The 27,377-nt window shown below is 46.6% G+C and overlaps 1 protein-coding gene across 3 annotated transcripts in view; it reads left to right on the top strand.

Moving 5' to 3' along the window:
- LOC142583417 (cytoplasmic aconitate hydratase-like) overlaps positions 1-27,377 on the top strand; it is a 244,026-nt gene that overhangs the window by 41,300 nt on the left and 175,349 nt on the right. For all 3 annotated transcript variants that reach the window (XM_075693876.1, XM_075693874.1, XM_075693875.1), the window contains 2 exons: positions 2,681-2,992; positions 12,062-12,162. In XM_075693876.1, the coding sequence (XP_075549991.1) occupies positions 2,681-2,992; positions 12,062-12,162 (413 nt within the window). The remainder of the gene's footprint in view (positions 1-2,680; positions 2,993-12,061; positions 12,163-27,377) is intronic.

The following is a 27,377-nucleotide window of genomic DNA, read 5'->3' as shown; positions in this document are numbered from 1 at the left end:
AAGGAGGACGTTGCTTTCACACAAGGCCTTGCTCAAACCAAAGCCTTCTCCGCCCTCGTACGCTTGCTCACGGCTCCCCCATTGCCGGCTTATTATGATCCATCTGCCGCCACTGAACTTCACATGGACGCGAGTGGTCATGGAATTGGGGCTGTACTTGTTCAATGGCAGCGTAACGCAGAGCATGTAATTGCATATGCCAGTTGCCTCCTGGCACCCGCCGAGAGGTTTTATGCATTGTCGTCTCTCTTGTAAGTATTGTAAATACATCCTTATGTGGGGCTTCTGCAATATAACGATATGTAAGGACATCTTGCAACAGGCTGCTGATATTTTGTCTGCACAACCGTGTGTTATTTCAGCTGCTGAGTAGAGCAGGAAGAGCAATATTTTTACCTTCGTACGTTGCTGGCCATGTCGCTGGTGCCTCCTGTTAATCCTAATTTAGTGAAGCCTGGCTGATCTAGTAGTTGTCAACCTCACTTAAGCGTCGTGACAAGCCAAGCCACTAATCATAGTTTGCTTCATGCACTATGTACTGAACTGCAGAGACAGAAAAACGCGGGCAAACGAAGGACACCGCCACAGGCGCATAGGCTTAATGTATAAGGACCACCAAAATTTCTGGTCTACGTTTTCTGGTCTCCATGTTTCCATACATGGAGCGCAGAGAAAAGATGAACAACCACCAACTATAGTTCCTTTCACTATCCTTTTCGAGCCACTAAATTTGAAAGGCTGCCTTTGTAGTTGGATGGGGTTCTGTCCGTTATGTTTCTGATGTGCTGTGTTTTCTGTGTCTAATGACAACGTAAAAAAACATCGTTTAAACGTAAAAAATTACAGCACTGTCGGCTGCCAAGAGTGCCGCTGCACACCTTTGTTTACTGATTACTTTTCGGATACAGATAAGGACGTGTGTAAAATTATAGAAGCACAGGCTGTTAGATGGAATGGGGAAACGTGTGTCAGCACCGTGTCTGTGGACCTGCTTGATAATTAGAGGTCGTTTTCGGAAAGAGCAGTATGACAGTTTGACTTGGAGTGGTCTGTGGGAGCATAGATGCATCCATTTTCCAGAGAATACATTTTTCAAGTTAGCGCATCATGGTGTACCTCTATGCTTGCACAAAAAATGTTGCCCAACTTTGCAGTTTGTCATGTGAGTTCCACACGTCCAGCATTTGTTAAATAGCGACACAGTCCCGGGTGGCTCCTTCGATTCCTGTTATGAATGTTTGTCCCTCACAGTCATCAAGCAGCTTTGAGTGGCTGCACTCTCAATGTCTGCACTGACGGCTCAAGTGAGGGAAGTGTCACATGGCTGTTGTGAAGAAACGAGCAATCGTTCGGCTATTGGTGTGCAGTCAACCTCGGTTTTACAGGGTATGGAGATTTGGCACATGCATCAAATGTACTTTGGCCTGTCTGTCTGCAGCCGCAGCACAGCGGCAGTCGTTGAAACGTGGACTGACCAGGTCACAGGCGAGCACACGAGCATGCAGCAGCTCAACACATTGACAAGCTTTGTTGGCCACTAGTCAAATAAAATCACTTATTTTTTTTTTTTGCAAATCTGATATTCCAGACTCCCAATTATTCTGGTTTTTAGGCAGCCCCTGTCGTGTCAGAGTTACTAGTCAGCGACTGCATTACAAATACAAATGCACTAATATACTACCAAGGGAAAGCTTAGTGGATCAGCAGGCTTAACAGTATTCCTGATGATGTCACATGGAAAGCCTATCAGATCGCTCCCTCAAGCTATATGTAGATTAGGCAGAGGCGGGTGAAATAGTGTGGAGTGGTTTAAGCCCTACGAAATAAGTGACACGGTTTGTGCAGAGCACTTAAATTTGGCCTTTGTTGACCATAAGGACCTGCCCCGCTGACTCTATGTTTGTACATAATTGTCAAAATTGTTTTAGAGTCCATTTAAATAGGAGTGCCAAGTATGACGGGACTTTCCTGGCTGAATCACTGACACATTCACACTCAAGTTTCGCACTGAGGTGTCACTTTGTGGTGGATGCAGTTTAATACTATGTTTGGGTGCATTAGTTTCTTGTTTCATTCAGAATAAATGGGATGTACACTCTGTCCGTGCTGGCGCCAGACAAAAGGACAGAAATTGCCAGACCAGAGCAGTGATGCCATTTCTCACTGAAACAATGAAACAAAGCACACTGCATTTCACTCTCACAGTGACAGATAGCACAACTGTTCTGTTTTCAGAAACTGCATTTTGTCATCTGCATCGCAACAGTGGCATGTACTTCAATTTCATTTTGAGTGAAGCAGGGAGTTCGGGGGGGGGGGGCATATTACTCTCGAACATCTGATTAGGGTGGTTTTCTGGGCCGGTTGGTGCATGATGACAGTGTGATGGTTCCAGCAAGTAGAGATGGGGCCACTTAGAAACCAACTTTGTTTTGTGCATTTCTTCTTTCTAAGTGTTCGTGTCTCTACGGGCTGGAAACATCACACTGTCTTTCAAACATGGTCATAAAACTGCATGCACTGCAAAATGCCACTTTTGTGTAAAATTTGAGCTCAATCTAACCAGGAGAGTCATACATACCTGGTGCCCCTACTTAATGAAACATTTGGCAGTCATGCTTCGAGGTCAGTTTGCCAAGCTCTCCTGGAGCTGCTCAGATGCATGCCATTCGTTGCTCAGGTGTGGGTGGCATCGAGGCTGAGGCTGTGATGCTGGGCCAGGCGACCAGCATGCTGCTACCTCCCGTGGTGGGCTACCGGCTAACCGGCCAGTTGCCAGCTGGGGCCACTTCAACAGACTTGGTGCTCACCATCACCAAGCACCTGCGCCAGGTGGGCGTTGTAGGCAAGTTTGTCGAGTTCTTTGGGCCGGGCGTGGCCCAGCTGTCCATCGCTGACCGTGCCACCGTGTCGAATATGTGCCCCGAGTACGGGGCCACCGTCGGCTTCTTCCCTGTTGATGCCAAGACCCTGGAGTACCTGCAACAGACAGGTACGTGTGCTGTGCTGGAAGTGCACTTATGGACCACACCCAACTGGACATCTCTTGCCTCTCAGACTGCATTCGTAAGGCTGTGCAAAGCTGCTTTAAAGCTGTATTGCAATGATAATTGAGCCAGCTAGTGGTAATCGGGCTTCATTGTCACCTTTTGAGCCCATTTATGCTTGCTGTAGAAGCTTAGGCGATGTGTTACGTGATATTTGAAGTGCTGCCAGAATGCTCTGAAATGGCCAATCAAATATGCCTATACACTTCCTTGCAACGCTACCTACAAGAAAGAGGTCGTGGGATTGAATCTCGGCCATGGTGGCCACATTTTGATGGGGGTGAAATGTGAAACCACCTGTGTACGTAGCTTTAGGTGCACGTTAAAGAGCCCCTGGAAGTCCAAATTTCCGGAGTCCCCCACTACGGCATGCCTCATAATCAGATCATAGTTTTGACACGTAAAACCCCATAATTTAATATCTTTTTTTACCTCCACAAAAATCTGGTGTCACTGGTCTCTGCAGGAATGTGCGAATATGGCTTTTGTCTAAAACATTACTTGACCTAAGACATAATCGTTGCTGTGCAGTTAAGCCTTTGTAAAATGTTTTGGTTGTTTCAGAGTACATTTCAGTGTAATGTTTGCTCACACAGAGTAGAACTACTGAATCAGCTTACAGAACTACTGAAAAACATCAGCTTACATGGTGAGGCTTATACTGCACGAAAGGACGAGGACACAAAAACGCGGTGCACACAGGCGCTGCGTCTTTCTATGTCCTTGTCCTTTCATGCGCTGTAAGCCTCATCATGTCATGCCAACATGCCCAAAACGCTTAGTTAATTAACTTACAATTGAAACCAATACACACAGAGCTTTTATGTTTAACTTCTCATGTTTGCTACAAGCTTAGTAACCTCCAGGTACTCTTAACATTTGATACAGCAAGACTAAACTATTGCGACCTGTCTTCACGATGCACTAAAAAAAAAATGCCAATGCAAAGCCCTCGCTCTTTGCATTCTCGGAACACGTCCTTGCATTGTGGAAAGAATGAGAACATAATGTGTCACATTAGCAAAACTAACTTCCCTGTCACAAATCTAATGTCATTTACAACGAATGCCATTCGCTCATAATGCCATTTGTTTGCTGTCACATGGTATAACGTAATGAAATTAGTTGAAAATGACATTTCCAAATGGATGAGTTCACCAAACTCATTCGCACTCGTTTTGGAACCATATGTGTATCCTCGACACCAGGAGCCTACTGGTCAGCTTCACAAACAGTACAAGGTTTTTGTTGTTTAACAAAAACTAACTAGTGTTCTGTTGATTTTATTACTTTGTGGGAAGGGCTGCACAAAGCCACGGTTTATGGTGCAGCGAGATATCGGGGGTGGCTGACACCGCGGCTGCTCAGGTCGAGCGCGCTAGCGTGTTCTGTTCTTGCACTACCTGCGTGTAGAAGTAAACGAGAAGAAAGAGGTTAACCGAGGGTCCCGATTTTTATTAGTCATATCATAAGAAGCCAACAAACACTGACACCAAGGACAACATAGGGGAAGTTACTTGTGCTTAAGAAATGAAATCAAGAAATGATAAATTAATGGAAATGAAAGTTGAGGAAAAAACTTGCCACAAATGGGGAACGATCCCACAACTTCCCATTTTGCGAAGGTTGTGGGATGCATGTAGAAGTGATACGTAGAAGTTGTGCTTGAGCTGAAGAAACTAAATGGCAGAGCTGGCTCCTGTACAACTTTGGTAGGCCATGCATCCAAAGAAGGTGTGAGCACAGAAGATCGGAAGGCTCGCCTGCTGCTGCTTACAGGGAAATCTCGAATGCCGATAGCATCAGGATTGCTGTGGTCGCTGAATGCATTGCAAAGGTTGTGCTTGTGGTGCCTCCGTGGCTGCGAGAGCGAAATTTGCGCCTAGTAGAGCCAGTGGGAGAGCCTCTGTGTCGGTGATGAGTGAGGTGCCCCCGAACGCAAAACGGACAGCTTGTGGGAACGTCCAAGGAAGGAGAGTGGTGGCCCACAGAATAGCCGAAAGCACTGACGGTTGTCCCAGTGTATTCCTTGGAAAGAGTTGTTGCGCAACTGCCTCTTAGCTGGAGAGGAGGTTCCCAAACCAAATAGAGGTCTGATGCTGGGGCCGGCATGCGCTGACGGTCGGCACGGATGGATGCAGGCAATGTGGGGCAACAGGACGCGGAATGACGAGAGCTGTTGTGAGTGAGCACTCGAGGTGACGTTGTGAGCAAGGACGGCTGCCCACAAGTCTGCATAGAAGTTGGGCCTCGGGGATGACATCCGGAGCCTGGAATGCAGCCGGAGCCTGAATCCTTGTTCGAGAAGGAAATGGCTATCCAGCTGGGTGAACCAGATGTCTGGCGTGTCGATGTAGAATACCCGGACACCCTACAACCATGGGACGCTGGCCAGACTGCGTGAGGCCACGTCACCTTCCTTGGTAGAGTCGGTGCACTGGTGCTGGCATGGCTGGGCTCAGTCGTCCAGTGTCACTAATTTGTGGGAAGGGCTGCGCGATGAGGTAGCTGCCGTAGCCATGATTTATTTAGGCTAGCCAGCCGTGGTACACTGGGAAGTGGCCAACACCGCAGCCGCTCAAGCTGAGCGCACTAGGATGTTCTATTCTCACTCTATCCTCCTTCGCTGGCTTTGGAGGTGGTAGTCATGCTACTTCAACCTAATTGTTACTTTGATGACGTTAATTACAGAAGGCTACTTTCATTCCAGTGACTTGATGGCTGCTTTGGCTGTGGTAGTCATGTTTGTTCGCACTGGAGCATCGGCCGCGGCCACTTCGATTGACTTGACGTAAATGCACGTGCGTGTTTTGCTTTGGCACGCGCTGACGATGTGTATATTAGGAGCCTACATTCACATTAGAGCTGTGGTCACAAGCAACTGCCGTTATCGTTCCTCTTCAGCAGAGCTAGCAGATGTTGTGCTTTCTGCCGTGTTACAGTGTACTAGAAGGGGGTTGTGGGCTTATTCGCCGGCGGAGGTTATGCGGTGCGGCGGCTCCACGAACGTCAACAGTGTGTGCTTCTCCGATAGGCTGAGCGGTGGCACTGGCGTTGGTTTCAGTGGAGCTTAGGAGCGGCGGTGCAGCGGCCTGTGCTACACTCGAACACATAAGCCCGAGTTGCTGAGCTGTGTTGGTTTGCTGTGGACATTGTCACGTGCGTTTTAAATGCCTAAGTATTTCTATGCCTACCCAATGAGAAACTTTCCCGTTACGTAAGACAACAAATGGATTATACCCACGTAAGATAGAGGCTAAAGCGCTCAGCATAGTGAAGCAAACAGTCCATAAATTCATTAAAATCACCCATACGACACACGCAACAGCATACGTTTCAATAAAGAACAAGCTCAAAACAAGCATCTGAACCATCAATAAAGCATTGCTTACCCCCCTCAGCAAATGTAATGGGGGTTTTGCAACAGCTTTGCTAAATTAACCCTAATTCAGCTTTACACCAAAGGTCGTGCGTTCGACTCCCACCAAATCTAGAGGGTTCGAGTACCTTAATTGACTATATCTTAATTAAATGTGGCTAATTAACTTCAACATCAATGGGTGCAGGTTTCAGTGCCATGATGAACTCTCTTAATTAAACTTGCCTTATCATGTTCGCTGTCGAAAATGATAAGCGAACGACCGATGAGGTTTGATAAGGGTTTATACTGGTCGGATCAAGTTCCATAACATCAATAATGATGGCGGGCTGTGTGGAGATGAGCAAGTGGCATAATTCTTAGTCATGCTTAGACAACTACCAGAGGAGTTCCTGCGCGAAATTTTTTTTTTCCTGCAGTGTCTTTTTCGCACAGAGTATGCATGAGATGAGTATGCTTTGCAGTGACTGAGCCATGCCGTGACATCGACAAAACCCTTATATTGCTGTACATCATCATTGCCATCATCATCAGCTGTCATCCACTGCTGGATGAAGGCCTCTCCCTGCGATCTCCAATTGCCCCTGTCCTGCGCCAACAGATTCCAAATAGCATCCGCAAATTTCCTAATTTCATTGCCCCACCTAGTCTTCTGGCTAGTTCCTCGACTGCACTTCCCTTCTCTTGGTACCCATTCTGTAACCTTAATGGTCATAAGCAAAACAAAAGTGTAACTGCATAATGATGGTTAATAATAAATGCAGAAGGCTACTGTCACACGTGAAACAACTCAAGTGAAACACGGAAACATTTAAGCCATGCAGTTTTATTTTGGCTAAGCAGAGTAGATCACCATAGCCACTGATCCACCACGGTGTGTGAAATGCAACTTGAACTCGCCGCTGAACACTTAATCACTTTACAGTAGTATTCTTTCAAAATATTATCATAATTAATTTGGTGGAAATTAGTTTACTATTACTGGTGAAAATGAAAGCTAAGCCCCCCCCCCCCCCCCCCCCCCCGCCTGGACCAGCATTTTTTTAGCTCGGCTAGGAAGTGTGTGCGCGCACTGTTACCTTTATGACTAATTCACTGGTGGGCTACCTGGCATAATCCTGATACAAAATCATTTTAATCATTTTAGGTTAGGTCTACATGACATGAAACCGTATATTTGGTCACCGACCCTCTAATTCAACAAGATTGTTTTTTTAATTAATTCTTTTACGATTGCATAATAATTCGGAAAATTTTAAAGCTCCTTCCGGATAAGCAAAATTTGTCAGCGACGACTTGTTTGCTTAAAAAAGGCACTGTTGTGGCACAAAAAAGGCACAAGGCACTGTTGTGGCAAATATCTTGTGGCCTAAACAAACATAGTGCTTGCTAAAGATAGGCAAAGAATCTCAAGTGTGACGAAATTAAAAACAAATAAGTGTGTGAACTGCTTCGAACTGAAATCGACAGCCGTGCAAGGAAAATGAAAGCTTCTGCTGGGGTCCCCCTGCAAGCAAAGCTTCCGTGGAAGTTGTCTGTGACACCACCTCTGGGATGCGATGCTAACAGTGCCAGAGGAGTGCCCATTGCCCTCTTCTAGTATACTGTAGCCATGTTGCTTGCCTGATCTTTGGCTTGGCTTGACTCCACTTGGTTGGCAGTGTCGACAAGTTAGTGATCCAAGGATCACATATTCCAATGAAATTTAGCATATTGGAAAATCATTATTGGACAAAAGTGCGTTTGATGCTATTTTTGGCTCCCCCCCCTTTTTTACTATTGTCATTGTCATCATTTTCAAATGACATTAGTTTTTGCCATGTGACAGCGTGCGGTGACAGTGACATTAACTGCAGCAAATGTCATTAATTGGAAATGACATTAGATGTGCCGTGTGACAGGGGTAAAACCATAAACAAGAAATTTCGTTTTTAATTTGGCTTTGAAAGTGATGCAAAAATGACGTGGTCACGCTTGATGGCAAAATAGTGTCTACCAATCTGTGTACCATCATGTAATCAAAAAATCCCACAGGGAGAGTTATTTTGCTTGGATACGTTAATGCAGTGGTGCTGAAATGGGGGTCTGTGAAGCCATTTTCTGGGGGTCCGCAAAACCCACTCCAGTAAAATAGATCAGTGAATCAGAGTAAGTAGATCAGAAATAAATCAGTAAAACAATGATTTCTTTTTCTTTCTTTCTTATTTTTTTTTTCTGGCGGGCGTGGCCACCTCAAGCCTTAAGGCATTCTAGTTGGGGACTGTAGAAATGTTTCCCCTTCTCCGTAAGATGGCTGTAAAGCTTTTGCTTCACTTTTCTACTACATATTCATGCGGGTATGCTTTTTTCAGGCTTGCGTACTTGAAAAGCAAATACAGAAACAGGCTGAATGTGGCTGCAGATGTGCAACCTTGCTTAAGCGTGACCGCACCACTTATTGACAAGCAGTCCAGATTTTTTATATTTTTTTTTTATTTAGGGATACTGCAGGCCCTTCTCGGGTCAATGCAGGAGTGGAGACTTAGAATACAAACAAGAAAAGTAAATTTCAACTAATTACTTGACATAATTGCAAAAATATAATACATACAAACGTGGAAAAACATGGCAATACACTGGATACAGATGACATAAATGAATGCTCGAGCAAGGGAATGTCATCAACTCGGAGTGTACTCCACTATTGGACTCAAATTTCAACAAAAGTTGATATTACTAATACATTGAACAAATGATTCCAACGAGGCGGAGTTCACTGCCTCCTCAGATAACGTATTCCAATAATAAATTAGGAAATAAAGAGAACTTGTGACACTTTTGTTTGACGATTCCTTTCTGGGTAGCAAAAAAAAAAATTCCAGGGTCTCTTATGTTATCCCGAAGACGACTTGAAGGCGAAAGCCCAAGTGCCGATGCATTAAAGGGCCCCTCACCAGATCACGTAGCAAATTTTGTTTATACGCTGGAAGCTGTTACGTGCCTTTTAGTGAGTGTTCTACTGCAATTTTTCTAATTGTTTCATTATTAGCCTACACAGAAATATTTCAGTGTCACAAACCCACTATTTCAGGCCGCTGCCAAGAGAGACACTCTCGCCACTTGCCTCGCCTAACTTCCGCAGGTGAAATACCTTCCCTGCGTTCTCCCATACCAAAGCTTGAGTATTACGTGATGCATACTTCACGGGCGCAGCACTCATTTTTTTTCCCTCTCGATTTATTGCTGCGCGGCACACTTCTGCGGACGATGTCAGGTGCGTGCTGTTGCATTGGTCTCATTTCGCACAGCACACAATTTTGTGCGTTGTGCACAAGAACACCTATCTAGCGGTATAGGTCAGTGCTGCAGGAATACTGAGGCAGAACAAGCAGATCACAGAGCATGATCACGTGCTGGAACACGGTAGGAAATGACATACCATACGAATCTGCACATAGTACGAGGTGAAATTTTTGGGACTTGAAATGGAAAAAAAAGTTTTATCCGCGTATAATACGAGTTAAGAAAACTCGAAGAAAACATTTAGTATTTAAATTGCATTCTGCACTTCAATCACTGTCTTGCTCAACTGTGCTCTCTTAGGACAGTTCTTTGTCGGACATATCTTCCCAGAGGTACTCATCCTCTGTGCCATCGAGTGTGTTCGAGATGCCACACTTTTTGAATGTGTGACACACGAGGTCCTCTGGTATGCTGGCCCATGCGTCCACAATCCACTTGCATAGCATGGCTGGCGAAACCCGCGTCAGCCGCCCAATCGGCGTCCTTGAACGGCTTGGCTTGTTCGTGCAAACATCTAAAGGCTGCAGCTGAGACGTCATCCAACCCGGGATAACAATGAGTTCAATGAAGGATTCGTGCAACAGCCTCTTCACTGAGTCCGCCAAATGGCAATGAAATGCGTCCAGCACAAGGAAGGATGGGAACAACAACAGTCCGCCAGGCTGCCTACACCAGACGGACTTTATCCAGTCGAGCACAGGATTCTTTCATCCAGCCTTTCTCATAGCATTTCATGACCACATTTTTTTGGCAGCTCCTCACCTTTAGGCACTGTCTTGCACTTGAAGACGACATAGGGCGGAAGCTTGCGTCCATCGGCCATGCACGACAACATGACATTAACTCGTGTTTTCTCGTTGCCAGTGGACCGGACATAAACTTGTTTAGAGTCCTTTTCGTGCACGATGAGGGGCAATGGCACGTCCAGATAAACCGGCGTTTGGTCAGCATTGCCGATTTGCCCTAGCTGGAAGTTCTTGGACTTGCGCAGCGAAATAATGTGGTGCTGGAAAGCCACAAGCAGCTCTTCGAACGATTCGGGCAGCTTTTGCGAAATCGAAGTCTGGCGGCATAAGGAAAAACCAGCACAGTGCATGTAGCGATAAATCCAGTGCCTGCTCGCTTTGAAGGCAGATCTCGGTAGCCCTTTTTCTCTTGCAAGCTCCTTAGCTTTTGCCTACTTAAGCTCCCCGCTCACAGCTAGCTGCGCGGCTTGCTGTTGGCGTACGAACTCTGTCAGGGCAAGTTCGATTTCCGCTGCATGTGAAAAGGGCTTCCTTCTGTCGATGCCATCCGCGAATGCTTCGCTCGTTTACCCCAAACTGCCTCCCGGCCACACTGTTGCCAATGTCCTGTGCGGCTAAAATAACCTTTCTCTTGAAAGCAGCCGAGTACTGTTTTCGTAGTCTGGACATCTTGGTCCTTCAATGCAGAATAAAAAAGATGCACTTCACGAAGCGTGGTTTGCACCTGTGCTGCCAAGCTGCGCACTCAACAAGAAAGAAACGATGCTGTAGTCATGCAGCAATAAGGAAACCAAGCCGTAGCTATACAGCAATAAGGAAGCCAAACCGTAGCCACGTAGCAATAACGAAGTCAAGCCATAGCCACATAGCAATAACGAAACCAAAACTTCTAGCCCAAATTTCTGACTGAAATTTTCGTTTGGATCCGCATATAGGCGAAAATTTGGGACGCTAATAACAGGAAAAAAAAAAGCCCTCATTTTACATGCGGGTTTTTACGGTAGCTTCAGTTTTTGCAAGCGCGACTGCACGTGAGAACAGGCAGACAAAACGGAAGTGCATCTCTCTTCCTGTGGTGCAAAGTAAAACAAAAAACACGCAGACATTCCGTTTCTGTGTTTTATTATTTCTCTAAACTGCAATTTGTCTATTGGAGCAACAAATCACACAAATAACAGATGTGAATAATTCTCGAAGTCACATGTCACCACGAGCGATGTCACACTGCAGACACAACTACATAGGCCTAGGGACACGACTACGTCACCGTCCAGCTTGGAGCACGGTCACCACAAGAGAAAGGGAAAACGGCATTCGGATTGAAATTTCATACCTTTCTGTGGTGCGTAGCTATGCAATTCTTTGCAAACACGATCGTTAGCACGCATTGCATGCTCTGCGCTTGTCAGCTCAATATGGCCAGACCTGGTGAGGGGCTCTTTAACAACTATGTCTTCTTTAAAGCTGCCACATGCAGCATCAGGTTACGTCAATATGTGCAACATGTCTGAAATTTCTCGCATGCACAAATTTTAGCAATTTTTTTTTTCTTTGAAAGTTGCACAGCCTATGTCTTAGTGCAGCTGCCATCCTTGTTCTTGCTCCAGGACGAGATGAGCAAACCCTGCGTTATGCGGAGGCCTACCTGTCGGCCAACCAGATGCTTCGAAATTACTCGGATGCTTCCCAGGACCCTGTTTACTCACAGGTAAGTTCCGTGCCGTGTTGCCATTTGATATGACTGTGTAAATATCGTACATTTTGAGACTGAATCAAATACAAATCAAATAGTTCCAGAAGCAAATTGAAGTAATTAACAGTATTTTTCACAATTTGTATAACACAATGTTCACATCCTAGTGCAGTCACACCTCATTACCACAAAATTACATAGTTATCTGAAATTGATTATAAACATACATGCAGATATTCGTGAAAAGAAGAGAAAAGCTCTTGATCAGTTCTATGTAGGAAACACTAAAAGAAGTGCCTCCAATGGGTCTCCTGCGAATTTCGATGACCCATGAGCTTCTTGCCGAGTTCACATGAGGCACAAAAACTACAATATATTTTTATTTACTCAATTCTAAGCACCCCATTTTTTTCACGACCACAATACCTAAAGGGGCATTTTTAGATTCGAAAAATCTAAAATGACCCCGCCCCCCCCCCTTGCATTCTTCTCGCGGTGATATCTCCACAAGATGGGCACGACTAATAACATTTTATTTGGCGAACATTCTAAAGAAAATGCCTAAGTGCAGACGGTGAACCGACCTCTTGTGTCTGATACTTAATCACTCTCACTGTCACTCGAATCCGCCACTCTCAGTATCCCACAGCTGGTCGTCTTCCATTCCGTCGAAGTGGTTTGTAATTGAACGCTTCTTAAGTGACTTGGCCACAATGTCGACTTAGACCCGCTTCCACGCGTCCGAAATCCACCTTGTGATGGTTGACGGGGGACCCTTTCTGCAGCTTTCCCGTCAGCATCATCTTCTGGTTAGGGTTCTGCACCCACCCTTCATACTTCTGTCGAAGATTAGCTTTAAAAGGTTGGTTGACTGAAACATTGACGGCTTTCAGTACTGGCATCATGCCGCCTGGAATCACAACCAAGTCGCATTTGCTATTCTGAAGCTTCGGGGTAAGATGGCTACAAAATGGGTCCAACAGAAGCGTAGACTACGTACCTGCAGGTCTGCCGAGCAATGCTCCTGGGCGCTGCTGCCACAAGGCTTGAATCTACTCCAATATCAGCTCGGCTGTCATCCACCCTTTTTGCTGGACTCTTACGATGACACATTTAGGAAAGCATTCATGTTTGGTATGTTTTTCCCTTTGAGGATGATGTATGGCGGAAACTTTCGGCTGTCAGCTGTTATGTACAGCATCACTGTGACATGCTGCTTCTCGTACCCTGTCGTTTTCATGTTCACTTCTCGGGCTGCTACTTCATTAACTGTGCACGCCCTTGGCATGTTGAAAGTCAAAACACACCGGTGTCTCATTGGTGTTGCCGATCTGGCCGAGCTCGTAGCTGTGTTCCCTGCGGAGCTTCTTCACATACCGCTGAAAAGTGGAAAGTTCTTTTTGGAAATCGGCTGGCGGCTTCTGGCATATTGTTGTCCAGCATCTCAAAGAAAATCCATTTCTTCTTATCATACGCTCCACCCAGCCCCGCCCTGCGCAGAACACCGTGCGGGAAATCAGCATTCTTGTTGCGATCTCCTTCGCTTTCATCTGGTTTGCATTGGCAGGGACAGTGAAACCCCTGCTGCATCGTTTGCTGCAAACAAGCTTCCACACTTCTTCAATTTGCAGATGTCAGCCCTTGTGTGGTCCCGTGAACTTCCTATGTGTTGCGGCGCTTTTGTTAATCTGGTCCCTCTGCTTCCTCCACCTGATAATGCAGGCTTGGTGCACACCGAATTCTGAGGTGGCACTGTGGTTGCCATTATCTCGGCCAACACAATTACAGTTTGCTTGAACTTCAAACTGTAGGCAGCCCTCCTCAAATTCATTCAGACTTCCGTTAGGTCTGTCAAACAACTCACACCAAACAAAGCAATATGCGTCCGCCATGCCCGTGAAATCTGCCAAGCGCCACTGATACCAGGCCCACGTAACAATATGCTTATGGAGTTATGGGGTTGCTTTAGGACATTTTTTGGCGTTCTGTGCTGCCATCTGTTGTGTAGTGTCGGCTCCAACGGCTGCAGCTTGGCAACAGAGTGAGCAAGGGTGCTTGGCGGACTCGGCTATGTGCTCTTCTTTGCACAAAAGGTGGTGCTTTTAGATATGCATGCAAACTTTTCTCCAATTTTATTTGTGGAAGTGTGGGGGTGCTCAGAATTGTGAAAATACGATGCATACATGCGCTCTGTACTGCCGTGATTACACAACTGTGCAATCAGTCGGTGTCATTGTGCAGGATTAGATTGTTGACTTGCCGACTGTGTTTCAACGAAACCAAGCTGCTGGCTGAAGCACGCATGCTGGCAACAGACTTTTCAGACACGGAGGGTACCACACGTGGATCCGTACTTTGCTTCTACGGCTGTTAGTCTAGCATGTGCAACTGATTTCACGTTTGATCAGTGATAAGGTCTACATTGCGAACATGTTGGTGGTGAGCTTCTCACGGCGGCTTGTTACCAGCCAGTCCACCGGCTGCACTGCTTAGTGCACTAGGCTTAACCAACAGCACTGCTCCATTGGGAGTCTGCAACGAAAGTTACAGTTTCGTGCCCAGTCGACGTGGCGGCAACTTTGTTCAAGGCTGCCATGTTTGCAGCAACGCACGCATGCTTCGTGCTCAAAACACTATGAGGCATCCGAAATTTCGATTATTGCTATTAGTACGTGGTGATGCCACAGGAATTGTGCAGGTCTGAAAAATCAGGCATCTGAAAATTGTTTGGCAATGTATTTGACATTTTTGCTACCAGAATAGTCTGAGGCACAGACAAACAAAATAGGCTTCCCTACAACCAATACCAGGTCGGAACCCACATTTTCAATTTCGTTATAGCAGGAGAATACGCCATTGAATTTAAGCATGACCAACTAAATTTTATATTTGCTTAGTTATGTCTGCTAAGGGTGTGTGAATATTCGAAACTTCCGAATAACTAATCAAATAGTGTACTATTTGATTCAAAGACCGAATCGAATAGCCACTAGTCATAAATGCAAATATTTTTTGAATATTTTAAACCATCAACTATGCCCAAATAACCATAAAATTAGTACAAAAGTATGGTAAATGGTAAATTTTCACCCCTGTGGGTATATTAAAGATAAAAAGCATAAGAACCTGCGTAGTGGAGCAGGCTACATCACTACAGGCCATACGTCAATGATTCTCACTCTCTGAAGAGCCCTGTGCATGTGAGGAAACTCCTTGTTTGCTCCTAATGCTCCATTTGTGCTTTTAATAAACAACGCATCATAAAGTACTATGTAACGACAGCAACTTGTTAACTTTAAGAATACTGGGATATGAACATCATTTTATTGTAATTGCGATACTGGCTGTTGATTTTTCAAAAACTCTTCGAAGGGAATTTGATTCACTTATGGCACTATTTGATTCATATTCAATTTGGTCTTAAAGATCACTATTTGCACACCCCTAATATCCGATAATTCATCACCAGCTACCTAATTTGATTTTTCAGTTACAGTAAGTCCACTTTATAATGAAGCTGCTTTACTGTACAGTCGAACCCGGCTATACCGAACTCGCAAGAGAATGCCTATCAGTTCGATATAGAACATAATTCGATATAAGCCTGCTAAATAATTGTATGTCATAAAAGCACATACCATTTTTAAAATCACTTTATTGATGAAACTAGTTTAGTTTCGCATGAAATAGTCCTGCACTTTCTTCTGCTTGGGCAATTTCGCTGCCTCGACGCATGCAATTCTCCACGTTGTCCAAGGAGACGGAGCAGCTGAGGCTGCAACCTTCCGCATTTGTGCAGAATCACTGGACTAGTGTGAGCACACCAATCATTTCGGAGGGTGTGGATAAAGGACCGTCGATGCTTTCCTCATTGTGCCTACTTTCACTTGTGCTCGGTACGATGTCAGCAATGTAGTCTTCGTTTTTGGGCTCTCCCGTGGTCGCGACACCATCATTTGCACTCACAAACTCGTCCACCGTTGATTCGTCGAAAGCTTCCGGAAATTCTGACAGCTCGCTCCAAACTTTGGAAACACTGGCAATGGCTTCGTCGCATTCATCAGAATTTACAGTCATAACCGAGCATGCATAAGCCGGCACGGCTGAAGCAATTTCAAATGAACCATTCGTACACGGCCGTGCGTACCGTATTTACATGATTGTAAGTCGACTCTAATGTAAGTCGACCCCACTATATCGCGTGACAGGAAATAAAAAAGAGAGAGAGAGAGCATACCCGAAGGCGCATTCGATAATGAAAATTTATTAGTAGCTGACATGGTCACTGGACTACTTGTCTTCACTAGTGCTGCCATCGTCCTCGTTGCTACGGTCCCACAGTGCGTCATCGTCCAGCGAAATTTCACATTTGGCAAACGACCGCACCACGACATCTTGTGGAACAGCAGCCCAGACCCAATGCACCCAACCACACGCAGCCGTCAGGGAGGCTCTTTTGACAGGTCCGGTTGGCGTAATTTCGCGGTCTTCTGCCACCAGCCACTCATACTCACGGCAGAGCAGGTCCTTAAAAGTCGAAGATCCGGGCTTGTTTCATGACCATGTTGCACTTCACTGGCAGGGACCGATTGCGCATTTCAGCAACATACACCGCAAGCTTAGCCTACAGCTATGGAAAGTGTCCAGACTTTAGCACATGGGAAATTCCTCACTTGCCATCACAGGTGAAAATTTCGCTTCGATGCATTCGCCACTCTCGCACCACCCATTCAGAAACATCAAACTTGCAGCCCGCTGCGCAGTGATTTGTTTCTTCGGCGTAAAGGATGGCAGCCCTCTTGAACGTTGCTGTGAACGAGTGCCAAATGATTAGTGGCCCTGGAGCACCCATGACGACTGAGGAAGCATAGAAGTAGCACGTAGCCGGCAGTCAAGTGGAACGCGTCAAACCAATGCCTTTCGTCAAACTATAGAGAAAGCTTAGCGCAACAGGCAAAGAGAAACCCACTAGCAGTATCGGCTCTTCCGTGAATTACAGTCAACGACCGATTTTTCGGACCCTCTAGGGAAAGTAAAAACGTCCGAAAATTCAGGCAGTCAGAAAAAATGAATGCATGCAAAGAAACGCACTTTTTTTCTCTTTTTCTCGGATCTAGATGTAAAGGGCGAAGTACCAGGCTTCCGAAACCCTGCCAAAGCATCAATGAAGGCGCTATAAAAAGAGGCGTTCAAAAACTGTATGCAGCCGACTGCCGGTTTATTATGTATATGTGCATCGTCGGGCAGCCAGTGTTATTGCTGCAGTGGCTTGAAGAAATTGTTGATTGTTGTTTGGACGGCGTTCCGGTTGCATGCGATCATATTCGCCTCGATCTGAGCAAGGGTCATGTCAGCACTGTACACTGATGAAAGAGTCAACAATGCTCGCGTAAACTCTGCGATTGTAGGCGGCGCAGGCATTGGCTCCTCATTTTCAACATCGGAGTCTTCTGAATCCCCCACAACCTGACGGACTATTTCTTCGTCCGTCAGTTCTGCACAGAAGTCGAGCTCGTTGTCAGCGTCAACAAACTGTTCATAAGTTATTTCCGTGGGCACGGTACTGCTTTCCGTGCTTCAATGCCATCGGCGAGGACGACGAAGACAGAGTGGGGGCCATCGAAGGCAAGCGAAATCCTCAAGTTGCGAACGGTGAAGTTCGCTGCACGAGCGTCGAAGCACTAAGGCCTAGCGTCGCAGAGCACACTTGACACAACCGCACAACCACACACCACGCTAGCCAAAACGTGGCCTACGCCTGCCGGCGCAAACATACGAAATAGCGCCGCTCCGGAATGTCCGCCGGAGGCGGAAGTGCGGCCATTTGCGGCGATGAGCATAGCCTGTATGGCCAGACCAAATCAGTGTGTGACTGCTAGATTCGGCTAGTTGTGGTTCAAAGCGGCGATTTGCTTCGGCTGCAAGTCGATTTCCTTCGCAAGGGCGCTGTGCGAGAAGCCAAAGGACCTTCCGTCGCATCAAAAAGTCCAGAAAATTGGACGGCGGGGGGTTCGAGCGTCCGAAACTTCAGATGTCCTTATACATTGATTCTATGGGGCTCGTGGCGGTGCCGTGAAGACGTCCAAAATATCAGGCATGTCAGAAAATTTGGGCGTCCGAAAATTCAGTCGTTGAGTGTACCAATACTCCCCGCAAGCGCTGCCGTTCTGAGGGTGCCGCCGCAAATGGGAAAAGCTGCGCTTCCATCAGATATGGACACCCCCTCATGAGTGTTGTGTGCACTGTAAAACTCTCAAAAATGTTGAAAAACCCTTCCGAAAAGTGAACAAACACGCGGGATAGCGAAAAGCTATGGGTAGGGCCATAGAGCAAACATAAAATTGTAACTACATTGTAGCTCCCGCTAGTCTCGATTTTTTGGCGGTGCCATGTTTTGGTTTCGATTGTAAGTCGACCCCTCACTTCAGATTTTCAAATTTAAAGAAAGTGCTTGACTTACAAACGTGTAAATACTGTACCCGTCAGGCGCCATGGGCACCGGGTCGCGAGTTTCGCTGCTTTAGCCCTAATCTCCCCCTTATTGTTCAAGATCGTGCAGAGAATGGTCCTCAGAATCTTGCACACTGCAGGGACATTCGATTTCTCATCGTGTTTGACCCGATTTATGATTTCAAGTTTCACAACGAAAGGTGAATTCTGCCGCTTCATCACGGCAACACTGCGAGGAAAGGCCCACAAGGCGCACAGACAATGCACCAGAAAAGCAGCAAGACAACTCGCACTTGCGCCATCTTACATGACGAGGGCACAAGAGCCTCTGATTGGCTGTCTGAGCAAGCACTGCGGGCTGGTCAGGATAATTTTTTGCAGGGGGGTGTCGACGGCTCGCCTGAGGCAGCGTGTCATTAGCACGGTCACGGTAGGGAGAACGGCTGGATGGAGCAGCACCGCCGGGTTTCCTCGGGGCCGCGAGGAAAAGCCAACTTCTGGGGGCACTTTTCCACCGCTTGACGTTCAATATATTGGGAGTCGCTGATATTTTTGTTTGATGTAAGCATAATTTTTGCTATATATACTCATTTTAACTTTACCGTGTCCAGAAATTGTTCGATATATAAAATAATTCGATGTAAACGGGTTCAATGTGGTAGGGTTCGACTGTACTTATCGCTTTATTCAGAATGTCTCCCAATGCCAACCCAAATGCCTGCATCTTAAACTGATTTACTTGAAGCGTACCGATAAGCTGCTCCACTTAGAGCTAACTGGCAAGGGGCACGCTCATGGCAGCGCTCCGCCCGTGTCGTGCAGAGTGAAGCCGGGCATGATGCGAGCGACCCTCTCCAGCTACGCCACTGCACTGACTGTGCACCCCTTTTCCTTCGTGATGCGCCCATGTGTTATCAGTGGCGTGTGGGTGCACACTCATGCCAGCGCTGAGCACCTTTAGTGTCACGCGAGCGGCATTCAGCCCCTCTGTCGCCCTCCTCCATGCTGCACTCGCGTGTTATCATCTGCGAGCAGTGCCGCGGCATTGTGGAAGTGGTTCGCAAAGTGCGTGACGAAACAGACTAATGTTACTCTGGGCTGCCTTCCATGAGCTCGGCATGCCCAAAGTCACCCGAACAAAGACACCCTAATTCCTCTGTGCTTGCGGGCGAGTGTGCTTCAGCCGATGCACGCTTTGCGGATGCGTGGTTTGTATTGTGCTTCTGTACGCGTGCCTCGTGTTCGTGTGTGCTTTTGTGGTCTTCAATTGAAAGTGGCACCACCAATCCTCGTGCGAGAGTGTCTGACATCAGAACAGAAAGTTATTTTGATATGTGAGGTGGAAAAGGGCGACCGGCAGAAATGTAAAATCACAAGGCAGTCTGGCATACCACGTTCGTTTTTAACAGTGCCAAAGAACTGGACAGCTTTGAGAAGAGCTTCTCAGCCAAAGTAAAGTGCAACCATGATTCCAAGTACTATGCTGAAGTCGAGAGTGCACTTGATGAGTGGCTGAAAAATGTCACAAGTGCAAACCTTCCCTTCAGTGTATCTGCAATGATTGCAAAAGCCTTAGCTCTAGCCCTCCAAATGGGCAAGCAAGATCTTAAATACAGTAACAGCTGGCTTGAACGCTTCAAGTGATGCCACAGTGTGTCCTCAAAATCGATTGTTGGTGAAAGTGGTGCAAGCCGATCACCAACATGGCATTTTATCTGGATCAAAATTCTTGAGCGTGATTGGCTACCTCCCACAACTTCCACAAAGAAGCCAATCACAACTGATAAATTCGATCCCAATCTGACTTGATCGCAATTGAAAATGTGCCCTGTGACTTCCATGAAGTGCACTGCTATTTCAGTTCTAGTTTCTTGGCTTTTATGGGGTACTGTCGACTCCCGTAAATTCAACCCTGGTGGGACCGAAGAAATTGATTGAGTTATCCGGTGGGTTAAATTAATGAAGATAGCGGAAAAAACGTCGCAATATACTGCTGATTCAATTGACAATATTTACCTCATTCTAACACGCCACCTAATCAAGCACATGCCCACTTTCTATGTTTCTAAAGTAGAATGTAGAAATGACATTAAAGTGACATTAAAGTGAAATGACATTAATGACAACAAAGCAGAAATCGAACACACACCCGATTTCTTAGCAAAAAGTAAGGGGAGGGGGAGGGCAAGTGTGTAACGTGTTGCACAATGGTGGCCGGTTTTCTAAAGTCAACTTTGTCGCAAGACGTTCGTGTTATGCGGTAAAGCATATGAACACTGCAAAGGTGGTTTTGGTTTCACATTTGATAGCGCCGCGAAGGCAATATTCAGCCCAATTATTTTGAAAGAAAGAGAATGTGAGTATTACAATCTGGTAGGTACTGTAATCAGACAACGTGAGCTATGGTTAATGCTTGAAAATCTTCCTAAGGCAATCCGAAAATGGGCATTTTTGATGGGAGATTTTTTGTTGTGTTCAATGCATTCGCTGTTCCATAAGCTCCGCCAGAATAGATGCTGCCAATAAATGGGTCGTTATTAGGGCCACCATAGGGGTCAGGTGCGTGCTTGCTGACTGATCAAGTTTGAATTATCCAGCAAGGCAAATTTCAGGATTGAAATAACGAAACCTTGAGCCCATAAAAATGCATAGGTGCCAGCCAGGACCTTTGTCAAGGTTGAATGAATACAAAAATTTAATTAACTGGAGTTGAATTAACCCTTTCGCTGTTGGACCTTTCTGGCTGTGATGCAACCCCAGTGTCGGCTTGGTTTCAGGGAACGAGCATAACAGGGAATGAACATAGCAATTTATTTTTGATTATGATTGGTATACAAATAACATAGTCAATGCAATATGCACATTTCAGTGTTCTGCAGCTGTTGTTAGTAAACATCATCATCATCAGCCTGACTATAACATCCTTTCAACATTCGTATCTGACGATGCGGAACTCATCTCTTCCTCGCATGAGACTGTCCGAGTCCGAATCCGAGCTCGGTTCGTATTCTGAATCGGAAGAGCCACCGCTCCAATGAGCAGACGAAGGTCCCACCGCGCGCAGGGAGGATGCGCTTTCAGTCGCCTGCACAACGGAGAGAAATGGGACGTTGTGTGATCAAGAATACAGAGGGAGATAGAAAAAGGCTAAAAAAAAGTTCGAAGGGCTTTACGTTTACTGCTGCAAGTCGGAAGCGAGGGTGCTGCGAGACAGCGAAAGCAGCAATCGAGTCACTCTTTTCGGAGAGGCAACAGCGCATGCGCCTGAACTTGACACGCCGTAGCAGACGCACCAACAGAAGAAAAATAAAAACCTTCAAACCATCCGAGATGGCAGAACAACCCTTGAACCCATAACCACATGCGCGCGACGCATGATCCAGCGAACGCGGAGCCACCGCGCCACTCAGCAAAGAGAGAGGGGGGAGTGGCAGTCGCACCGTACTCTTCAATACATGTACTAACACAGGTCGGGGCGAAAATACGAACTGGTAGAAAGAGTCAACAGATAGCGTGGCCAGTCCAGGAGCGCCAGCTTTGTGCTCAGGCACGAAATTTTGAACGCACGATAGAGAATGTACCGGTACGTCAGTGACACTGTGGTGGGGGGAAGCGCGATAACGTACCGGGACGTCCGTGACAGCGAAAGAGTTAATGGAAGTCTACAGTCTCTTTTATCAAATTACTGCTTATATAGAATTTTTTTTTGCCATCCCGTTCACTTCTTTGTAATGAGGGTTCTCAGTACTTTAATCCTGACTGAAGGTTCTTGCTCGCACTCATACAGTTTTATGGAGGAAAACCTTCATTATTTGGATCTTGAAGTTGGCCCTCACCTGATAATTCAAGCTTAACCCCTCTTCAGGCACAGATATTTCCTGTATATAAAAAAATTAGTTTCTGTGCTTTTCTTGCATTTTCACCATCGTGAAAAGCAAAGAGCTGTAGAGCGACTTCAGTGTTTGTTACCTTTTTCTATCCTTTTTTTTTCCTTTTTTCAGTTCTTTAGTGAGTTATGCAATGTCGGCAGAATATGGACTTCCATGTGAGAACTCTCTACAGGGAGGTCAGATATGACATCAACTATTTCATGTCTAGCATACTTGGAAACAACCTATCCAGTCACTTGAAAAATATGCCTGATGTTTTAGCATCGTGGAAAGCAATTCAAGAACTGAACTCACTACATGACGGCATGCTGACGCTATAAGCAAACATGCAGCCGTCTGCTTTACAGCTCATTTTATTAAAGCACTTTACAAAGAATATTCGAATTTGCAACACATCTCACATAAGAAATGTTTCTCGAGATCTGTGTGATAGGTCTTGAATTCCATTATTTTCATCAGCTCTCTTGGTGTGCGCAATGGTGTGCACAGCACCCGAAAGGGGTTTAACTGATTCACACAAACACACCTGAGCCCAATTGCGACCCCAACAGCTGCAGTGGGGACAGTGAATGCATCGAAGAGACACATCATCTCCTGACAAAAATGCCTATACAGTCGATCCCGGATATATCGAACTCGAAAGGGATCGCGAAATAGTTTGATACAGTCGCCGACTGTTTATTCGGACCTCACGGGGACTGCGGAAATGTCCGAATAAGCAGTGTCCGAAATAAGCAGGTGTCCGAAAAAGCAGATTAAGAAAAAAAAATGAAATCCTTTATTTCCACGCGCTTATTCGGGCTCGGCAGTAGGCTTGAAGAAATCGTGAAGGCACCGTTGCACGCTGTTCTGTTTAGCGCAATCAGATAAGCCTGAATCTCGGAGAGGGTCGTACGGTCACTATAGGCAGTTGAAAGCACAGTCACTGTTTGTGCACGCTCCGCATGCGACGGCAGCGTAGCACATTGTGCGTCATCTTCCGACTTGGGAGTCATCGTCCGGCGGTGCAACAGAAACCTGACGAATGATCTTGCCGTCGTCGAGTTCTGCGCATGTCAGTACAGCAGTGTCGGCACCTGTGAAACTGTCAAATGAGACGGTGTCCGGAATCGCAATGCAACCACTGCACAGGTCTCGGCAGAACATTTTCCGCGTCAGTAGGGAGCACATCGGAAGGCGACAAATCTTAGGCCTCCCGGCAGCCGTTTGCCGGCATTCCCCAGCGCAGTCTGCGCGGGCACTGTCGGCGCCATTAGACACTTGACGCGATGTTTCCGTACGCTGCGTTGGTTCACCGAAACCTCGACACAGCACACAAAGCAAACACCACCGTGCCGACACCAGTCGCACAAACGAAAAGCGTAGCCTGCTCGCAACGTCGTGCGCGAAGAAACAAATCAGCAGCTAGATTGTCTTGACACGGCTTACTAAGCTGAAACCGGAACTGCTGTAGAGCCACTCTATCGAACCAGGCAGAAACGATGATGATGAGCGGGGACTTCCAGTAGCGCCACTTCGTGGGACAGCAAGGAGGCTCCGTTCAAAACAAAAATCGCGTTCAGCAAGTCGAACTATGCACCGGTCATAGTCGGCGCATGATGCTCTTGATCGAGTTGGCTCAAGGAGTGTCCGAAAAATCAGACGAGAGGTTGCAACGTGTCCGAACTTTCGGCAGTTGTTATACATTATGGTCTATGGGGAGAATGGCGGTGCCGCGAAGCTGACCGAATAATCGGGCATGTCCGAATTTTCGGAGTCCGGAAAATCGGTCGGCGACTGCATATCGATAATTCGAAATATAAAATGTCCATGTCAAAAGCTTCTCTAACAACTCCACTCTTCTCAAGGCAGTTTCCCGATGTCGTGACTAACAGGAACACACCGATCTGTACCTCCAAGGTGCGAAAAAAACAAAAACACAGTGCGATGACTTGAGCTCTTTATTTCGGAAGCAAAAAATCTGTGTCCTTTGCTTGCTTTTTCTTCTGCACCATCAAGTTCATTAAGCTGTCCTCAAGCTTGTTGACAGTGTCCAAGTGAGAAAGGCCAGCTCCTTCCATTGTGCCACAACAGCGGCGAATGACGCTGAAAGCTGATGCAAGTTCAGCTGCAGTGCATGGTGGTTGGTCCTCTTCGTCGGAACCTTCGCCGCTGCTCGAGTCTGCGTCCTCGTCACCCATGATGTCAGCCACAATCTCCGCATCAGCACAATCCGCTACAGCTTGCATGCTGTTGTCAGCGCTGACGAAATCGCGTACTGTAACGCCGTCTGGGATGATGCCTGGGAATGCTGAGAGCTCGTGAAATTCGCTGTCCAGGCATCCACCGTCATCGTCTTCACTGTCAAGATATCAGTCATCTGCAGCTACCACAAAGCCTGCTTTGCGAAAGCAGTTCACAATTGTGCTTTTCTTCACGTCGTTCCAAGCGCGAGCCAGCATTTGAATGGTTCCGAGGAGGTCCACCTTGAGTTCGATTCCTAATCGAAGGTTGATTAGGAGCCTCTGCACCAGTCATTGTCTGTACCCAACCTTAAACGCTTTCACAATGCCTTGGTCGAGAGGCTGAAGTTTTGTCGTTGTGTTTGGCAGCAGAAACTTGAGGGTGATCTGCTTTAATGGGCAGACAACATGATGGGCCAAACAATTGCTAAGAAGAAGACAAACTTTGCGGCCAGACTTCTCCAGTTTGGCATCCCACGCCTGTAGCCGCTCAACGAAAAAATCGCGTGTCATCCAAGCTTTCTTATTGGACGCGTATCGAACCGGGAGGCCTTTCGCATTCTTGAAGCAGCGTGGCAACCTGCTCTTTCCGATAACAAACGGTCATAGTTTACGTGACCCATCCATATTTGCAGCAAGCTAAATCGATACGTGCACTTTGCTGTTCTTTCCACCATGGCATGCAGTGCCCTTCAGATGCAGAGTCTTGCTTGGGAGCATTTGCCAAAACAGTGCCGTCTCATCTGCATTGAATATTTGCGACGACGAAAAGCTGTGGGAAATATTTGGCCACTCTTCGGACAACCACTTCTCTATGTGACTTGTGCTAGTCACCTCGCTTTCGCCCAAAAGGGTCTTTCAGACGATGCTGTAGTGACTCTTAAATCGCTGCTGCCAACCAGTGCCACCAGTGAAGCTTTCTTCTCTGAAGGCCACAGCAAACCATTTGGCCTTTTCCATGAGCATTGGGCCGTCAACAGGTATGTTCTTGGCACGTGTCTGGAAAAACCAGGTGTACAATGCCTTCTCAACCTTGTCAAATGTTGGGACGCGCACATGACACGCTCCAGGGCAACTGGACTGCACTGCCTTCAGCTTAACATCGGCTTTGTTATTGAGGATCGTACTCATGGGGTTGCGAGGAATTCCGAATGCCGCGGCGACCGACGACATTTTCTCGCCAGCCTCAACCCGTCGAATGATGTCCGCCTTTGTTGAAAAATCCAAATTCTTCCGTTTTTTCACGGCCATGGCTCCGGAACACGTGCCAAAAGCGGAAAGAAAAACGCACTGCACCACACGAGTCTCAAGCCTTTGCATTGGCCTCGTGAATAAAAGGAACAAAGCGAATCAAAAGACGCACTGCTCCGCATCTCCACACCACCACAAGCCCAAGCTGCACTCACCTCGTTCGTCTTGCTGCGCCAGTGGTGTCAGCCAACCAAAACACAGGAAACGGGTGCCTGTGGTCAGCGTGATTTCTCCCTCCCGCTTCCCTTTCACACCCAATCGCACTCCAAGTGCTCCTCGTTACGTGCCCTTTACCAACACGCCCCTTTCTCAGAGTGCGGGGCGGCGCTCGCGAGATCACGGGAACATCGTGAGAGCTTTGTGAGGAAAAGCGCACTTACGGGGGTGGGATGCGATGGGAGAAGCGCACTTGCCGGGGTGCAGCTCAGCACGGAGTTTGATACGTCAATATGTCAGTGCACGGGAGTTCTATATATGCAAATAATAGTGCTATACTTTTGCATGGGATTCCCAAGGGGATTTTTCAATAGTTCGATATAGGCAATAATTTGATCTATCCGGGTTCGATATATCTGGGATCGACTGTATTGTGCCTGCCTTAGGAACATTTTAAGGGAAAATGGCAGGTTATAATGAATGATTACAGTAGAGCCTCGTTTATACAATCCTATTATGTACTTTTTTCCAGCACCAACGTTCACAATCGACAAGCACACACAAAGAAAAGACCCAATAGTGTTACACTCCTTTTTTACTGGTTCGTATCTTCCCGAAAACGCGGATCTTTTGGCAACAATGGTCAACATCACCAAACTGCGACCGTATGTTCCGGCCACTAGATCCCATCTAAATAAGAATAAAGCACGAGGCATGCATGATCAAGAACAGTAGCCACCTGCGCAGCAGCTCCTCTACAATACTTGCTCGCCTGTCTCACAATAATGCTGCCTGCTGCAGGTGGCACCATGTGAGCATCACACTTCACTCTGGTGGCATCGTAGGCATCGTATTTCGGTGTCGCGTTTCTCATTTGTGGCATCAAATCGAGGTGTTTCGCCGAAGCCGAAAGGGTCCTTGCTGCCAATTACGTTATTTTGTTCGGACTCGAGGATATTGGCGGACCGTGAAAATTGTTGCACTGCAGGTGCCAATGTCCAGCCTGCCCAGCAAGCCACATCAGACTTTTTTTTTTTAAATACGAAGAGCTCTAAGCGAGCTAGAGGTTTGAAAAAGGGAGATGTTCATGTGTAGTGGGCCTCTGAAAAGTGCAAGCACTTGTTGGAGGCGTTTCTCCACTGGTACAGCTACAGTACTTGACTATATTTGATCTTCATAGGCAACTCCACATTGTGACTCATGTGGCAATATATCACATATAGCATCTCACAATATATAGGCAGTAACGTCTGTCTTGGTT

The sequence above is a fragment of the Dermacentor variabilis genome, chromosome 5 (genome assembly GCF_050947875.1).
Source record: "Dermacentor variabilis isolate Ectoservices chromosome 5, ASM5094787v1, whole genome shotgun sequence".
Classification (NCBI taxonomy): Eukaryota; Metazoa; Arthropoda; class Arachnida; order Ixodida; family Ixodidae; genus Dermacentor; species Dermacentor variabilis.
This window is presented reverse-complemented; position numbering and strand designations above follow the sequence as displayed.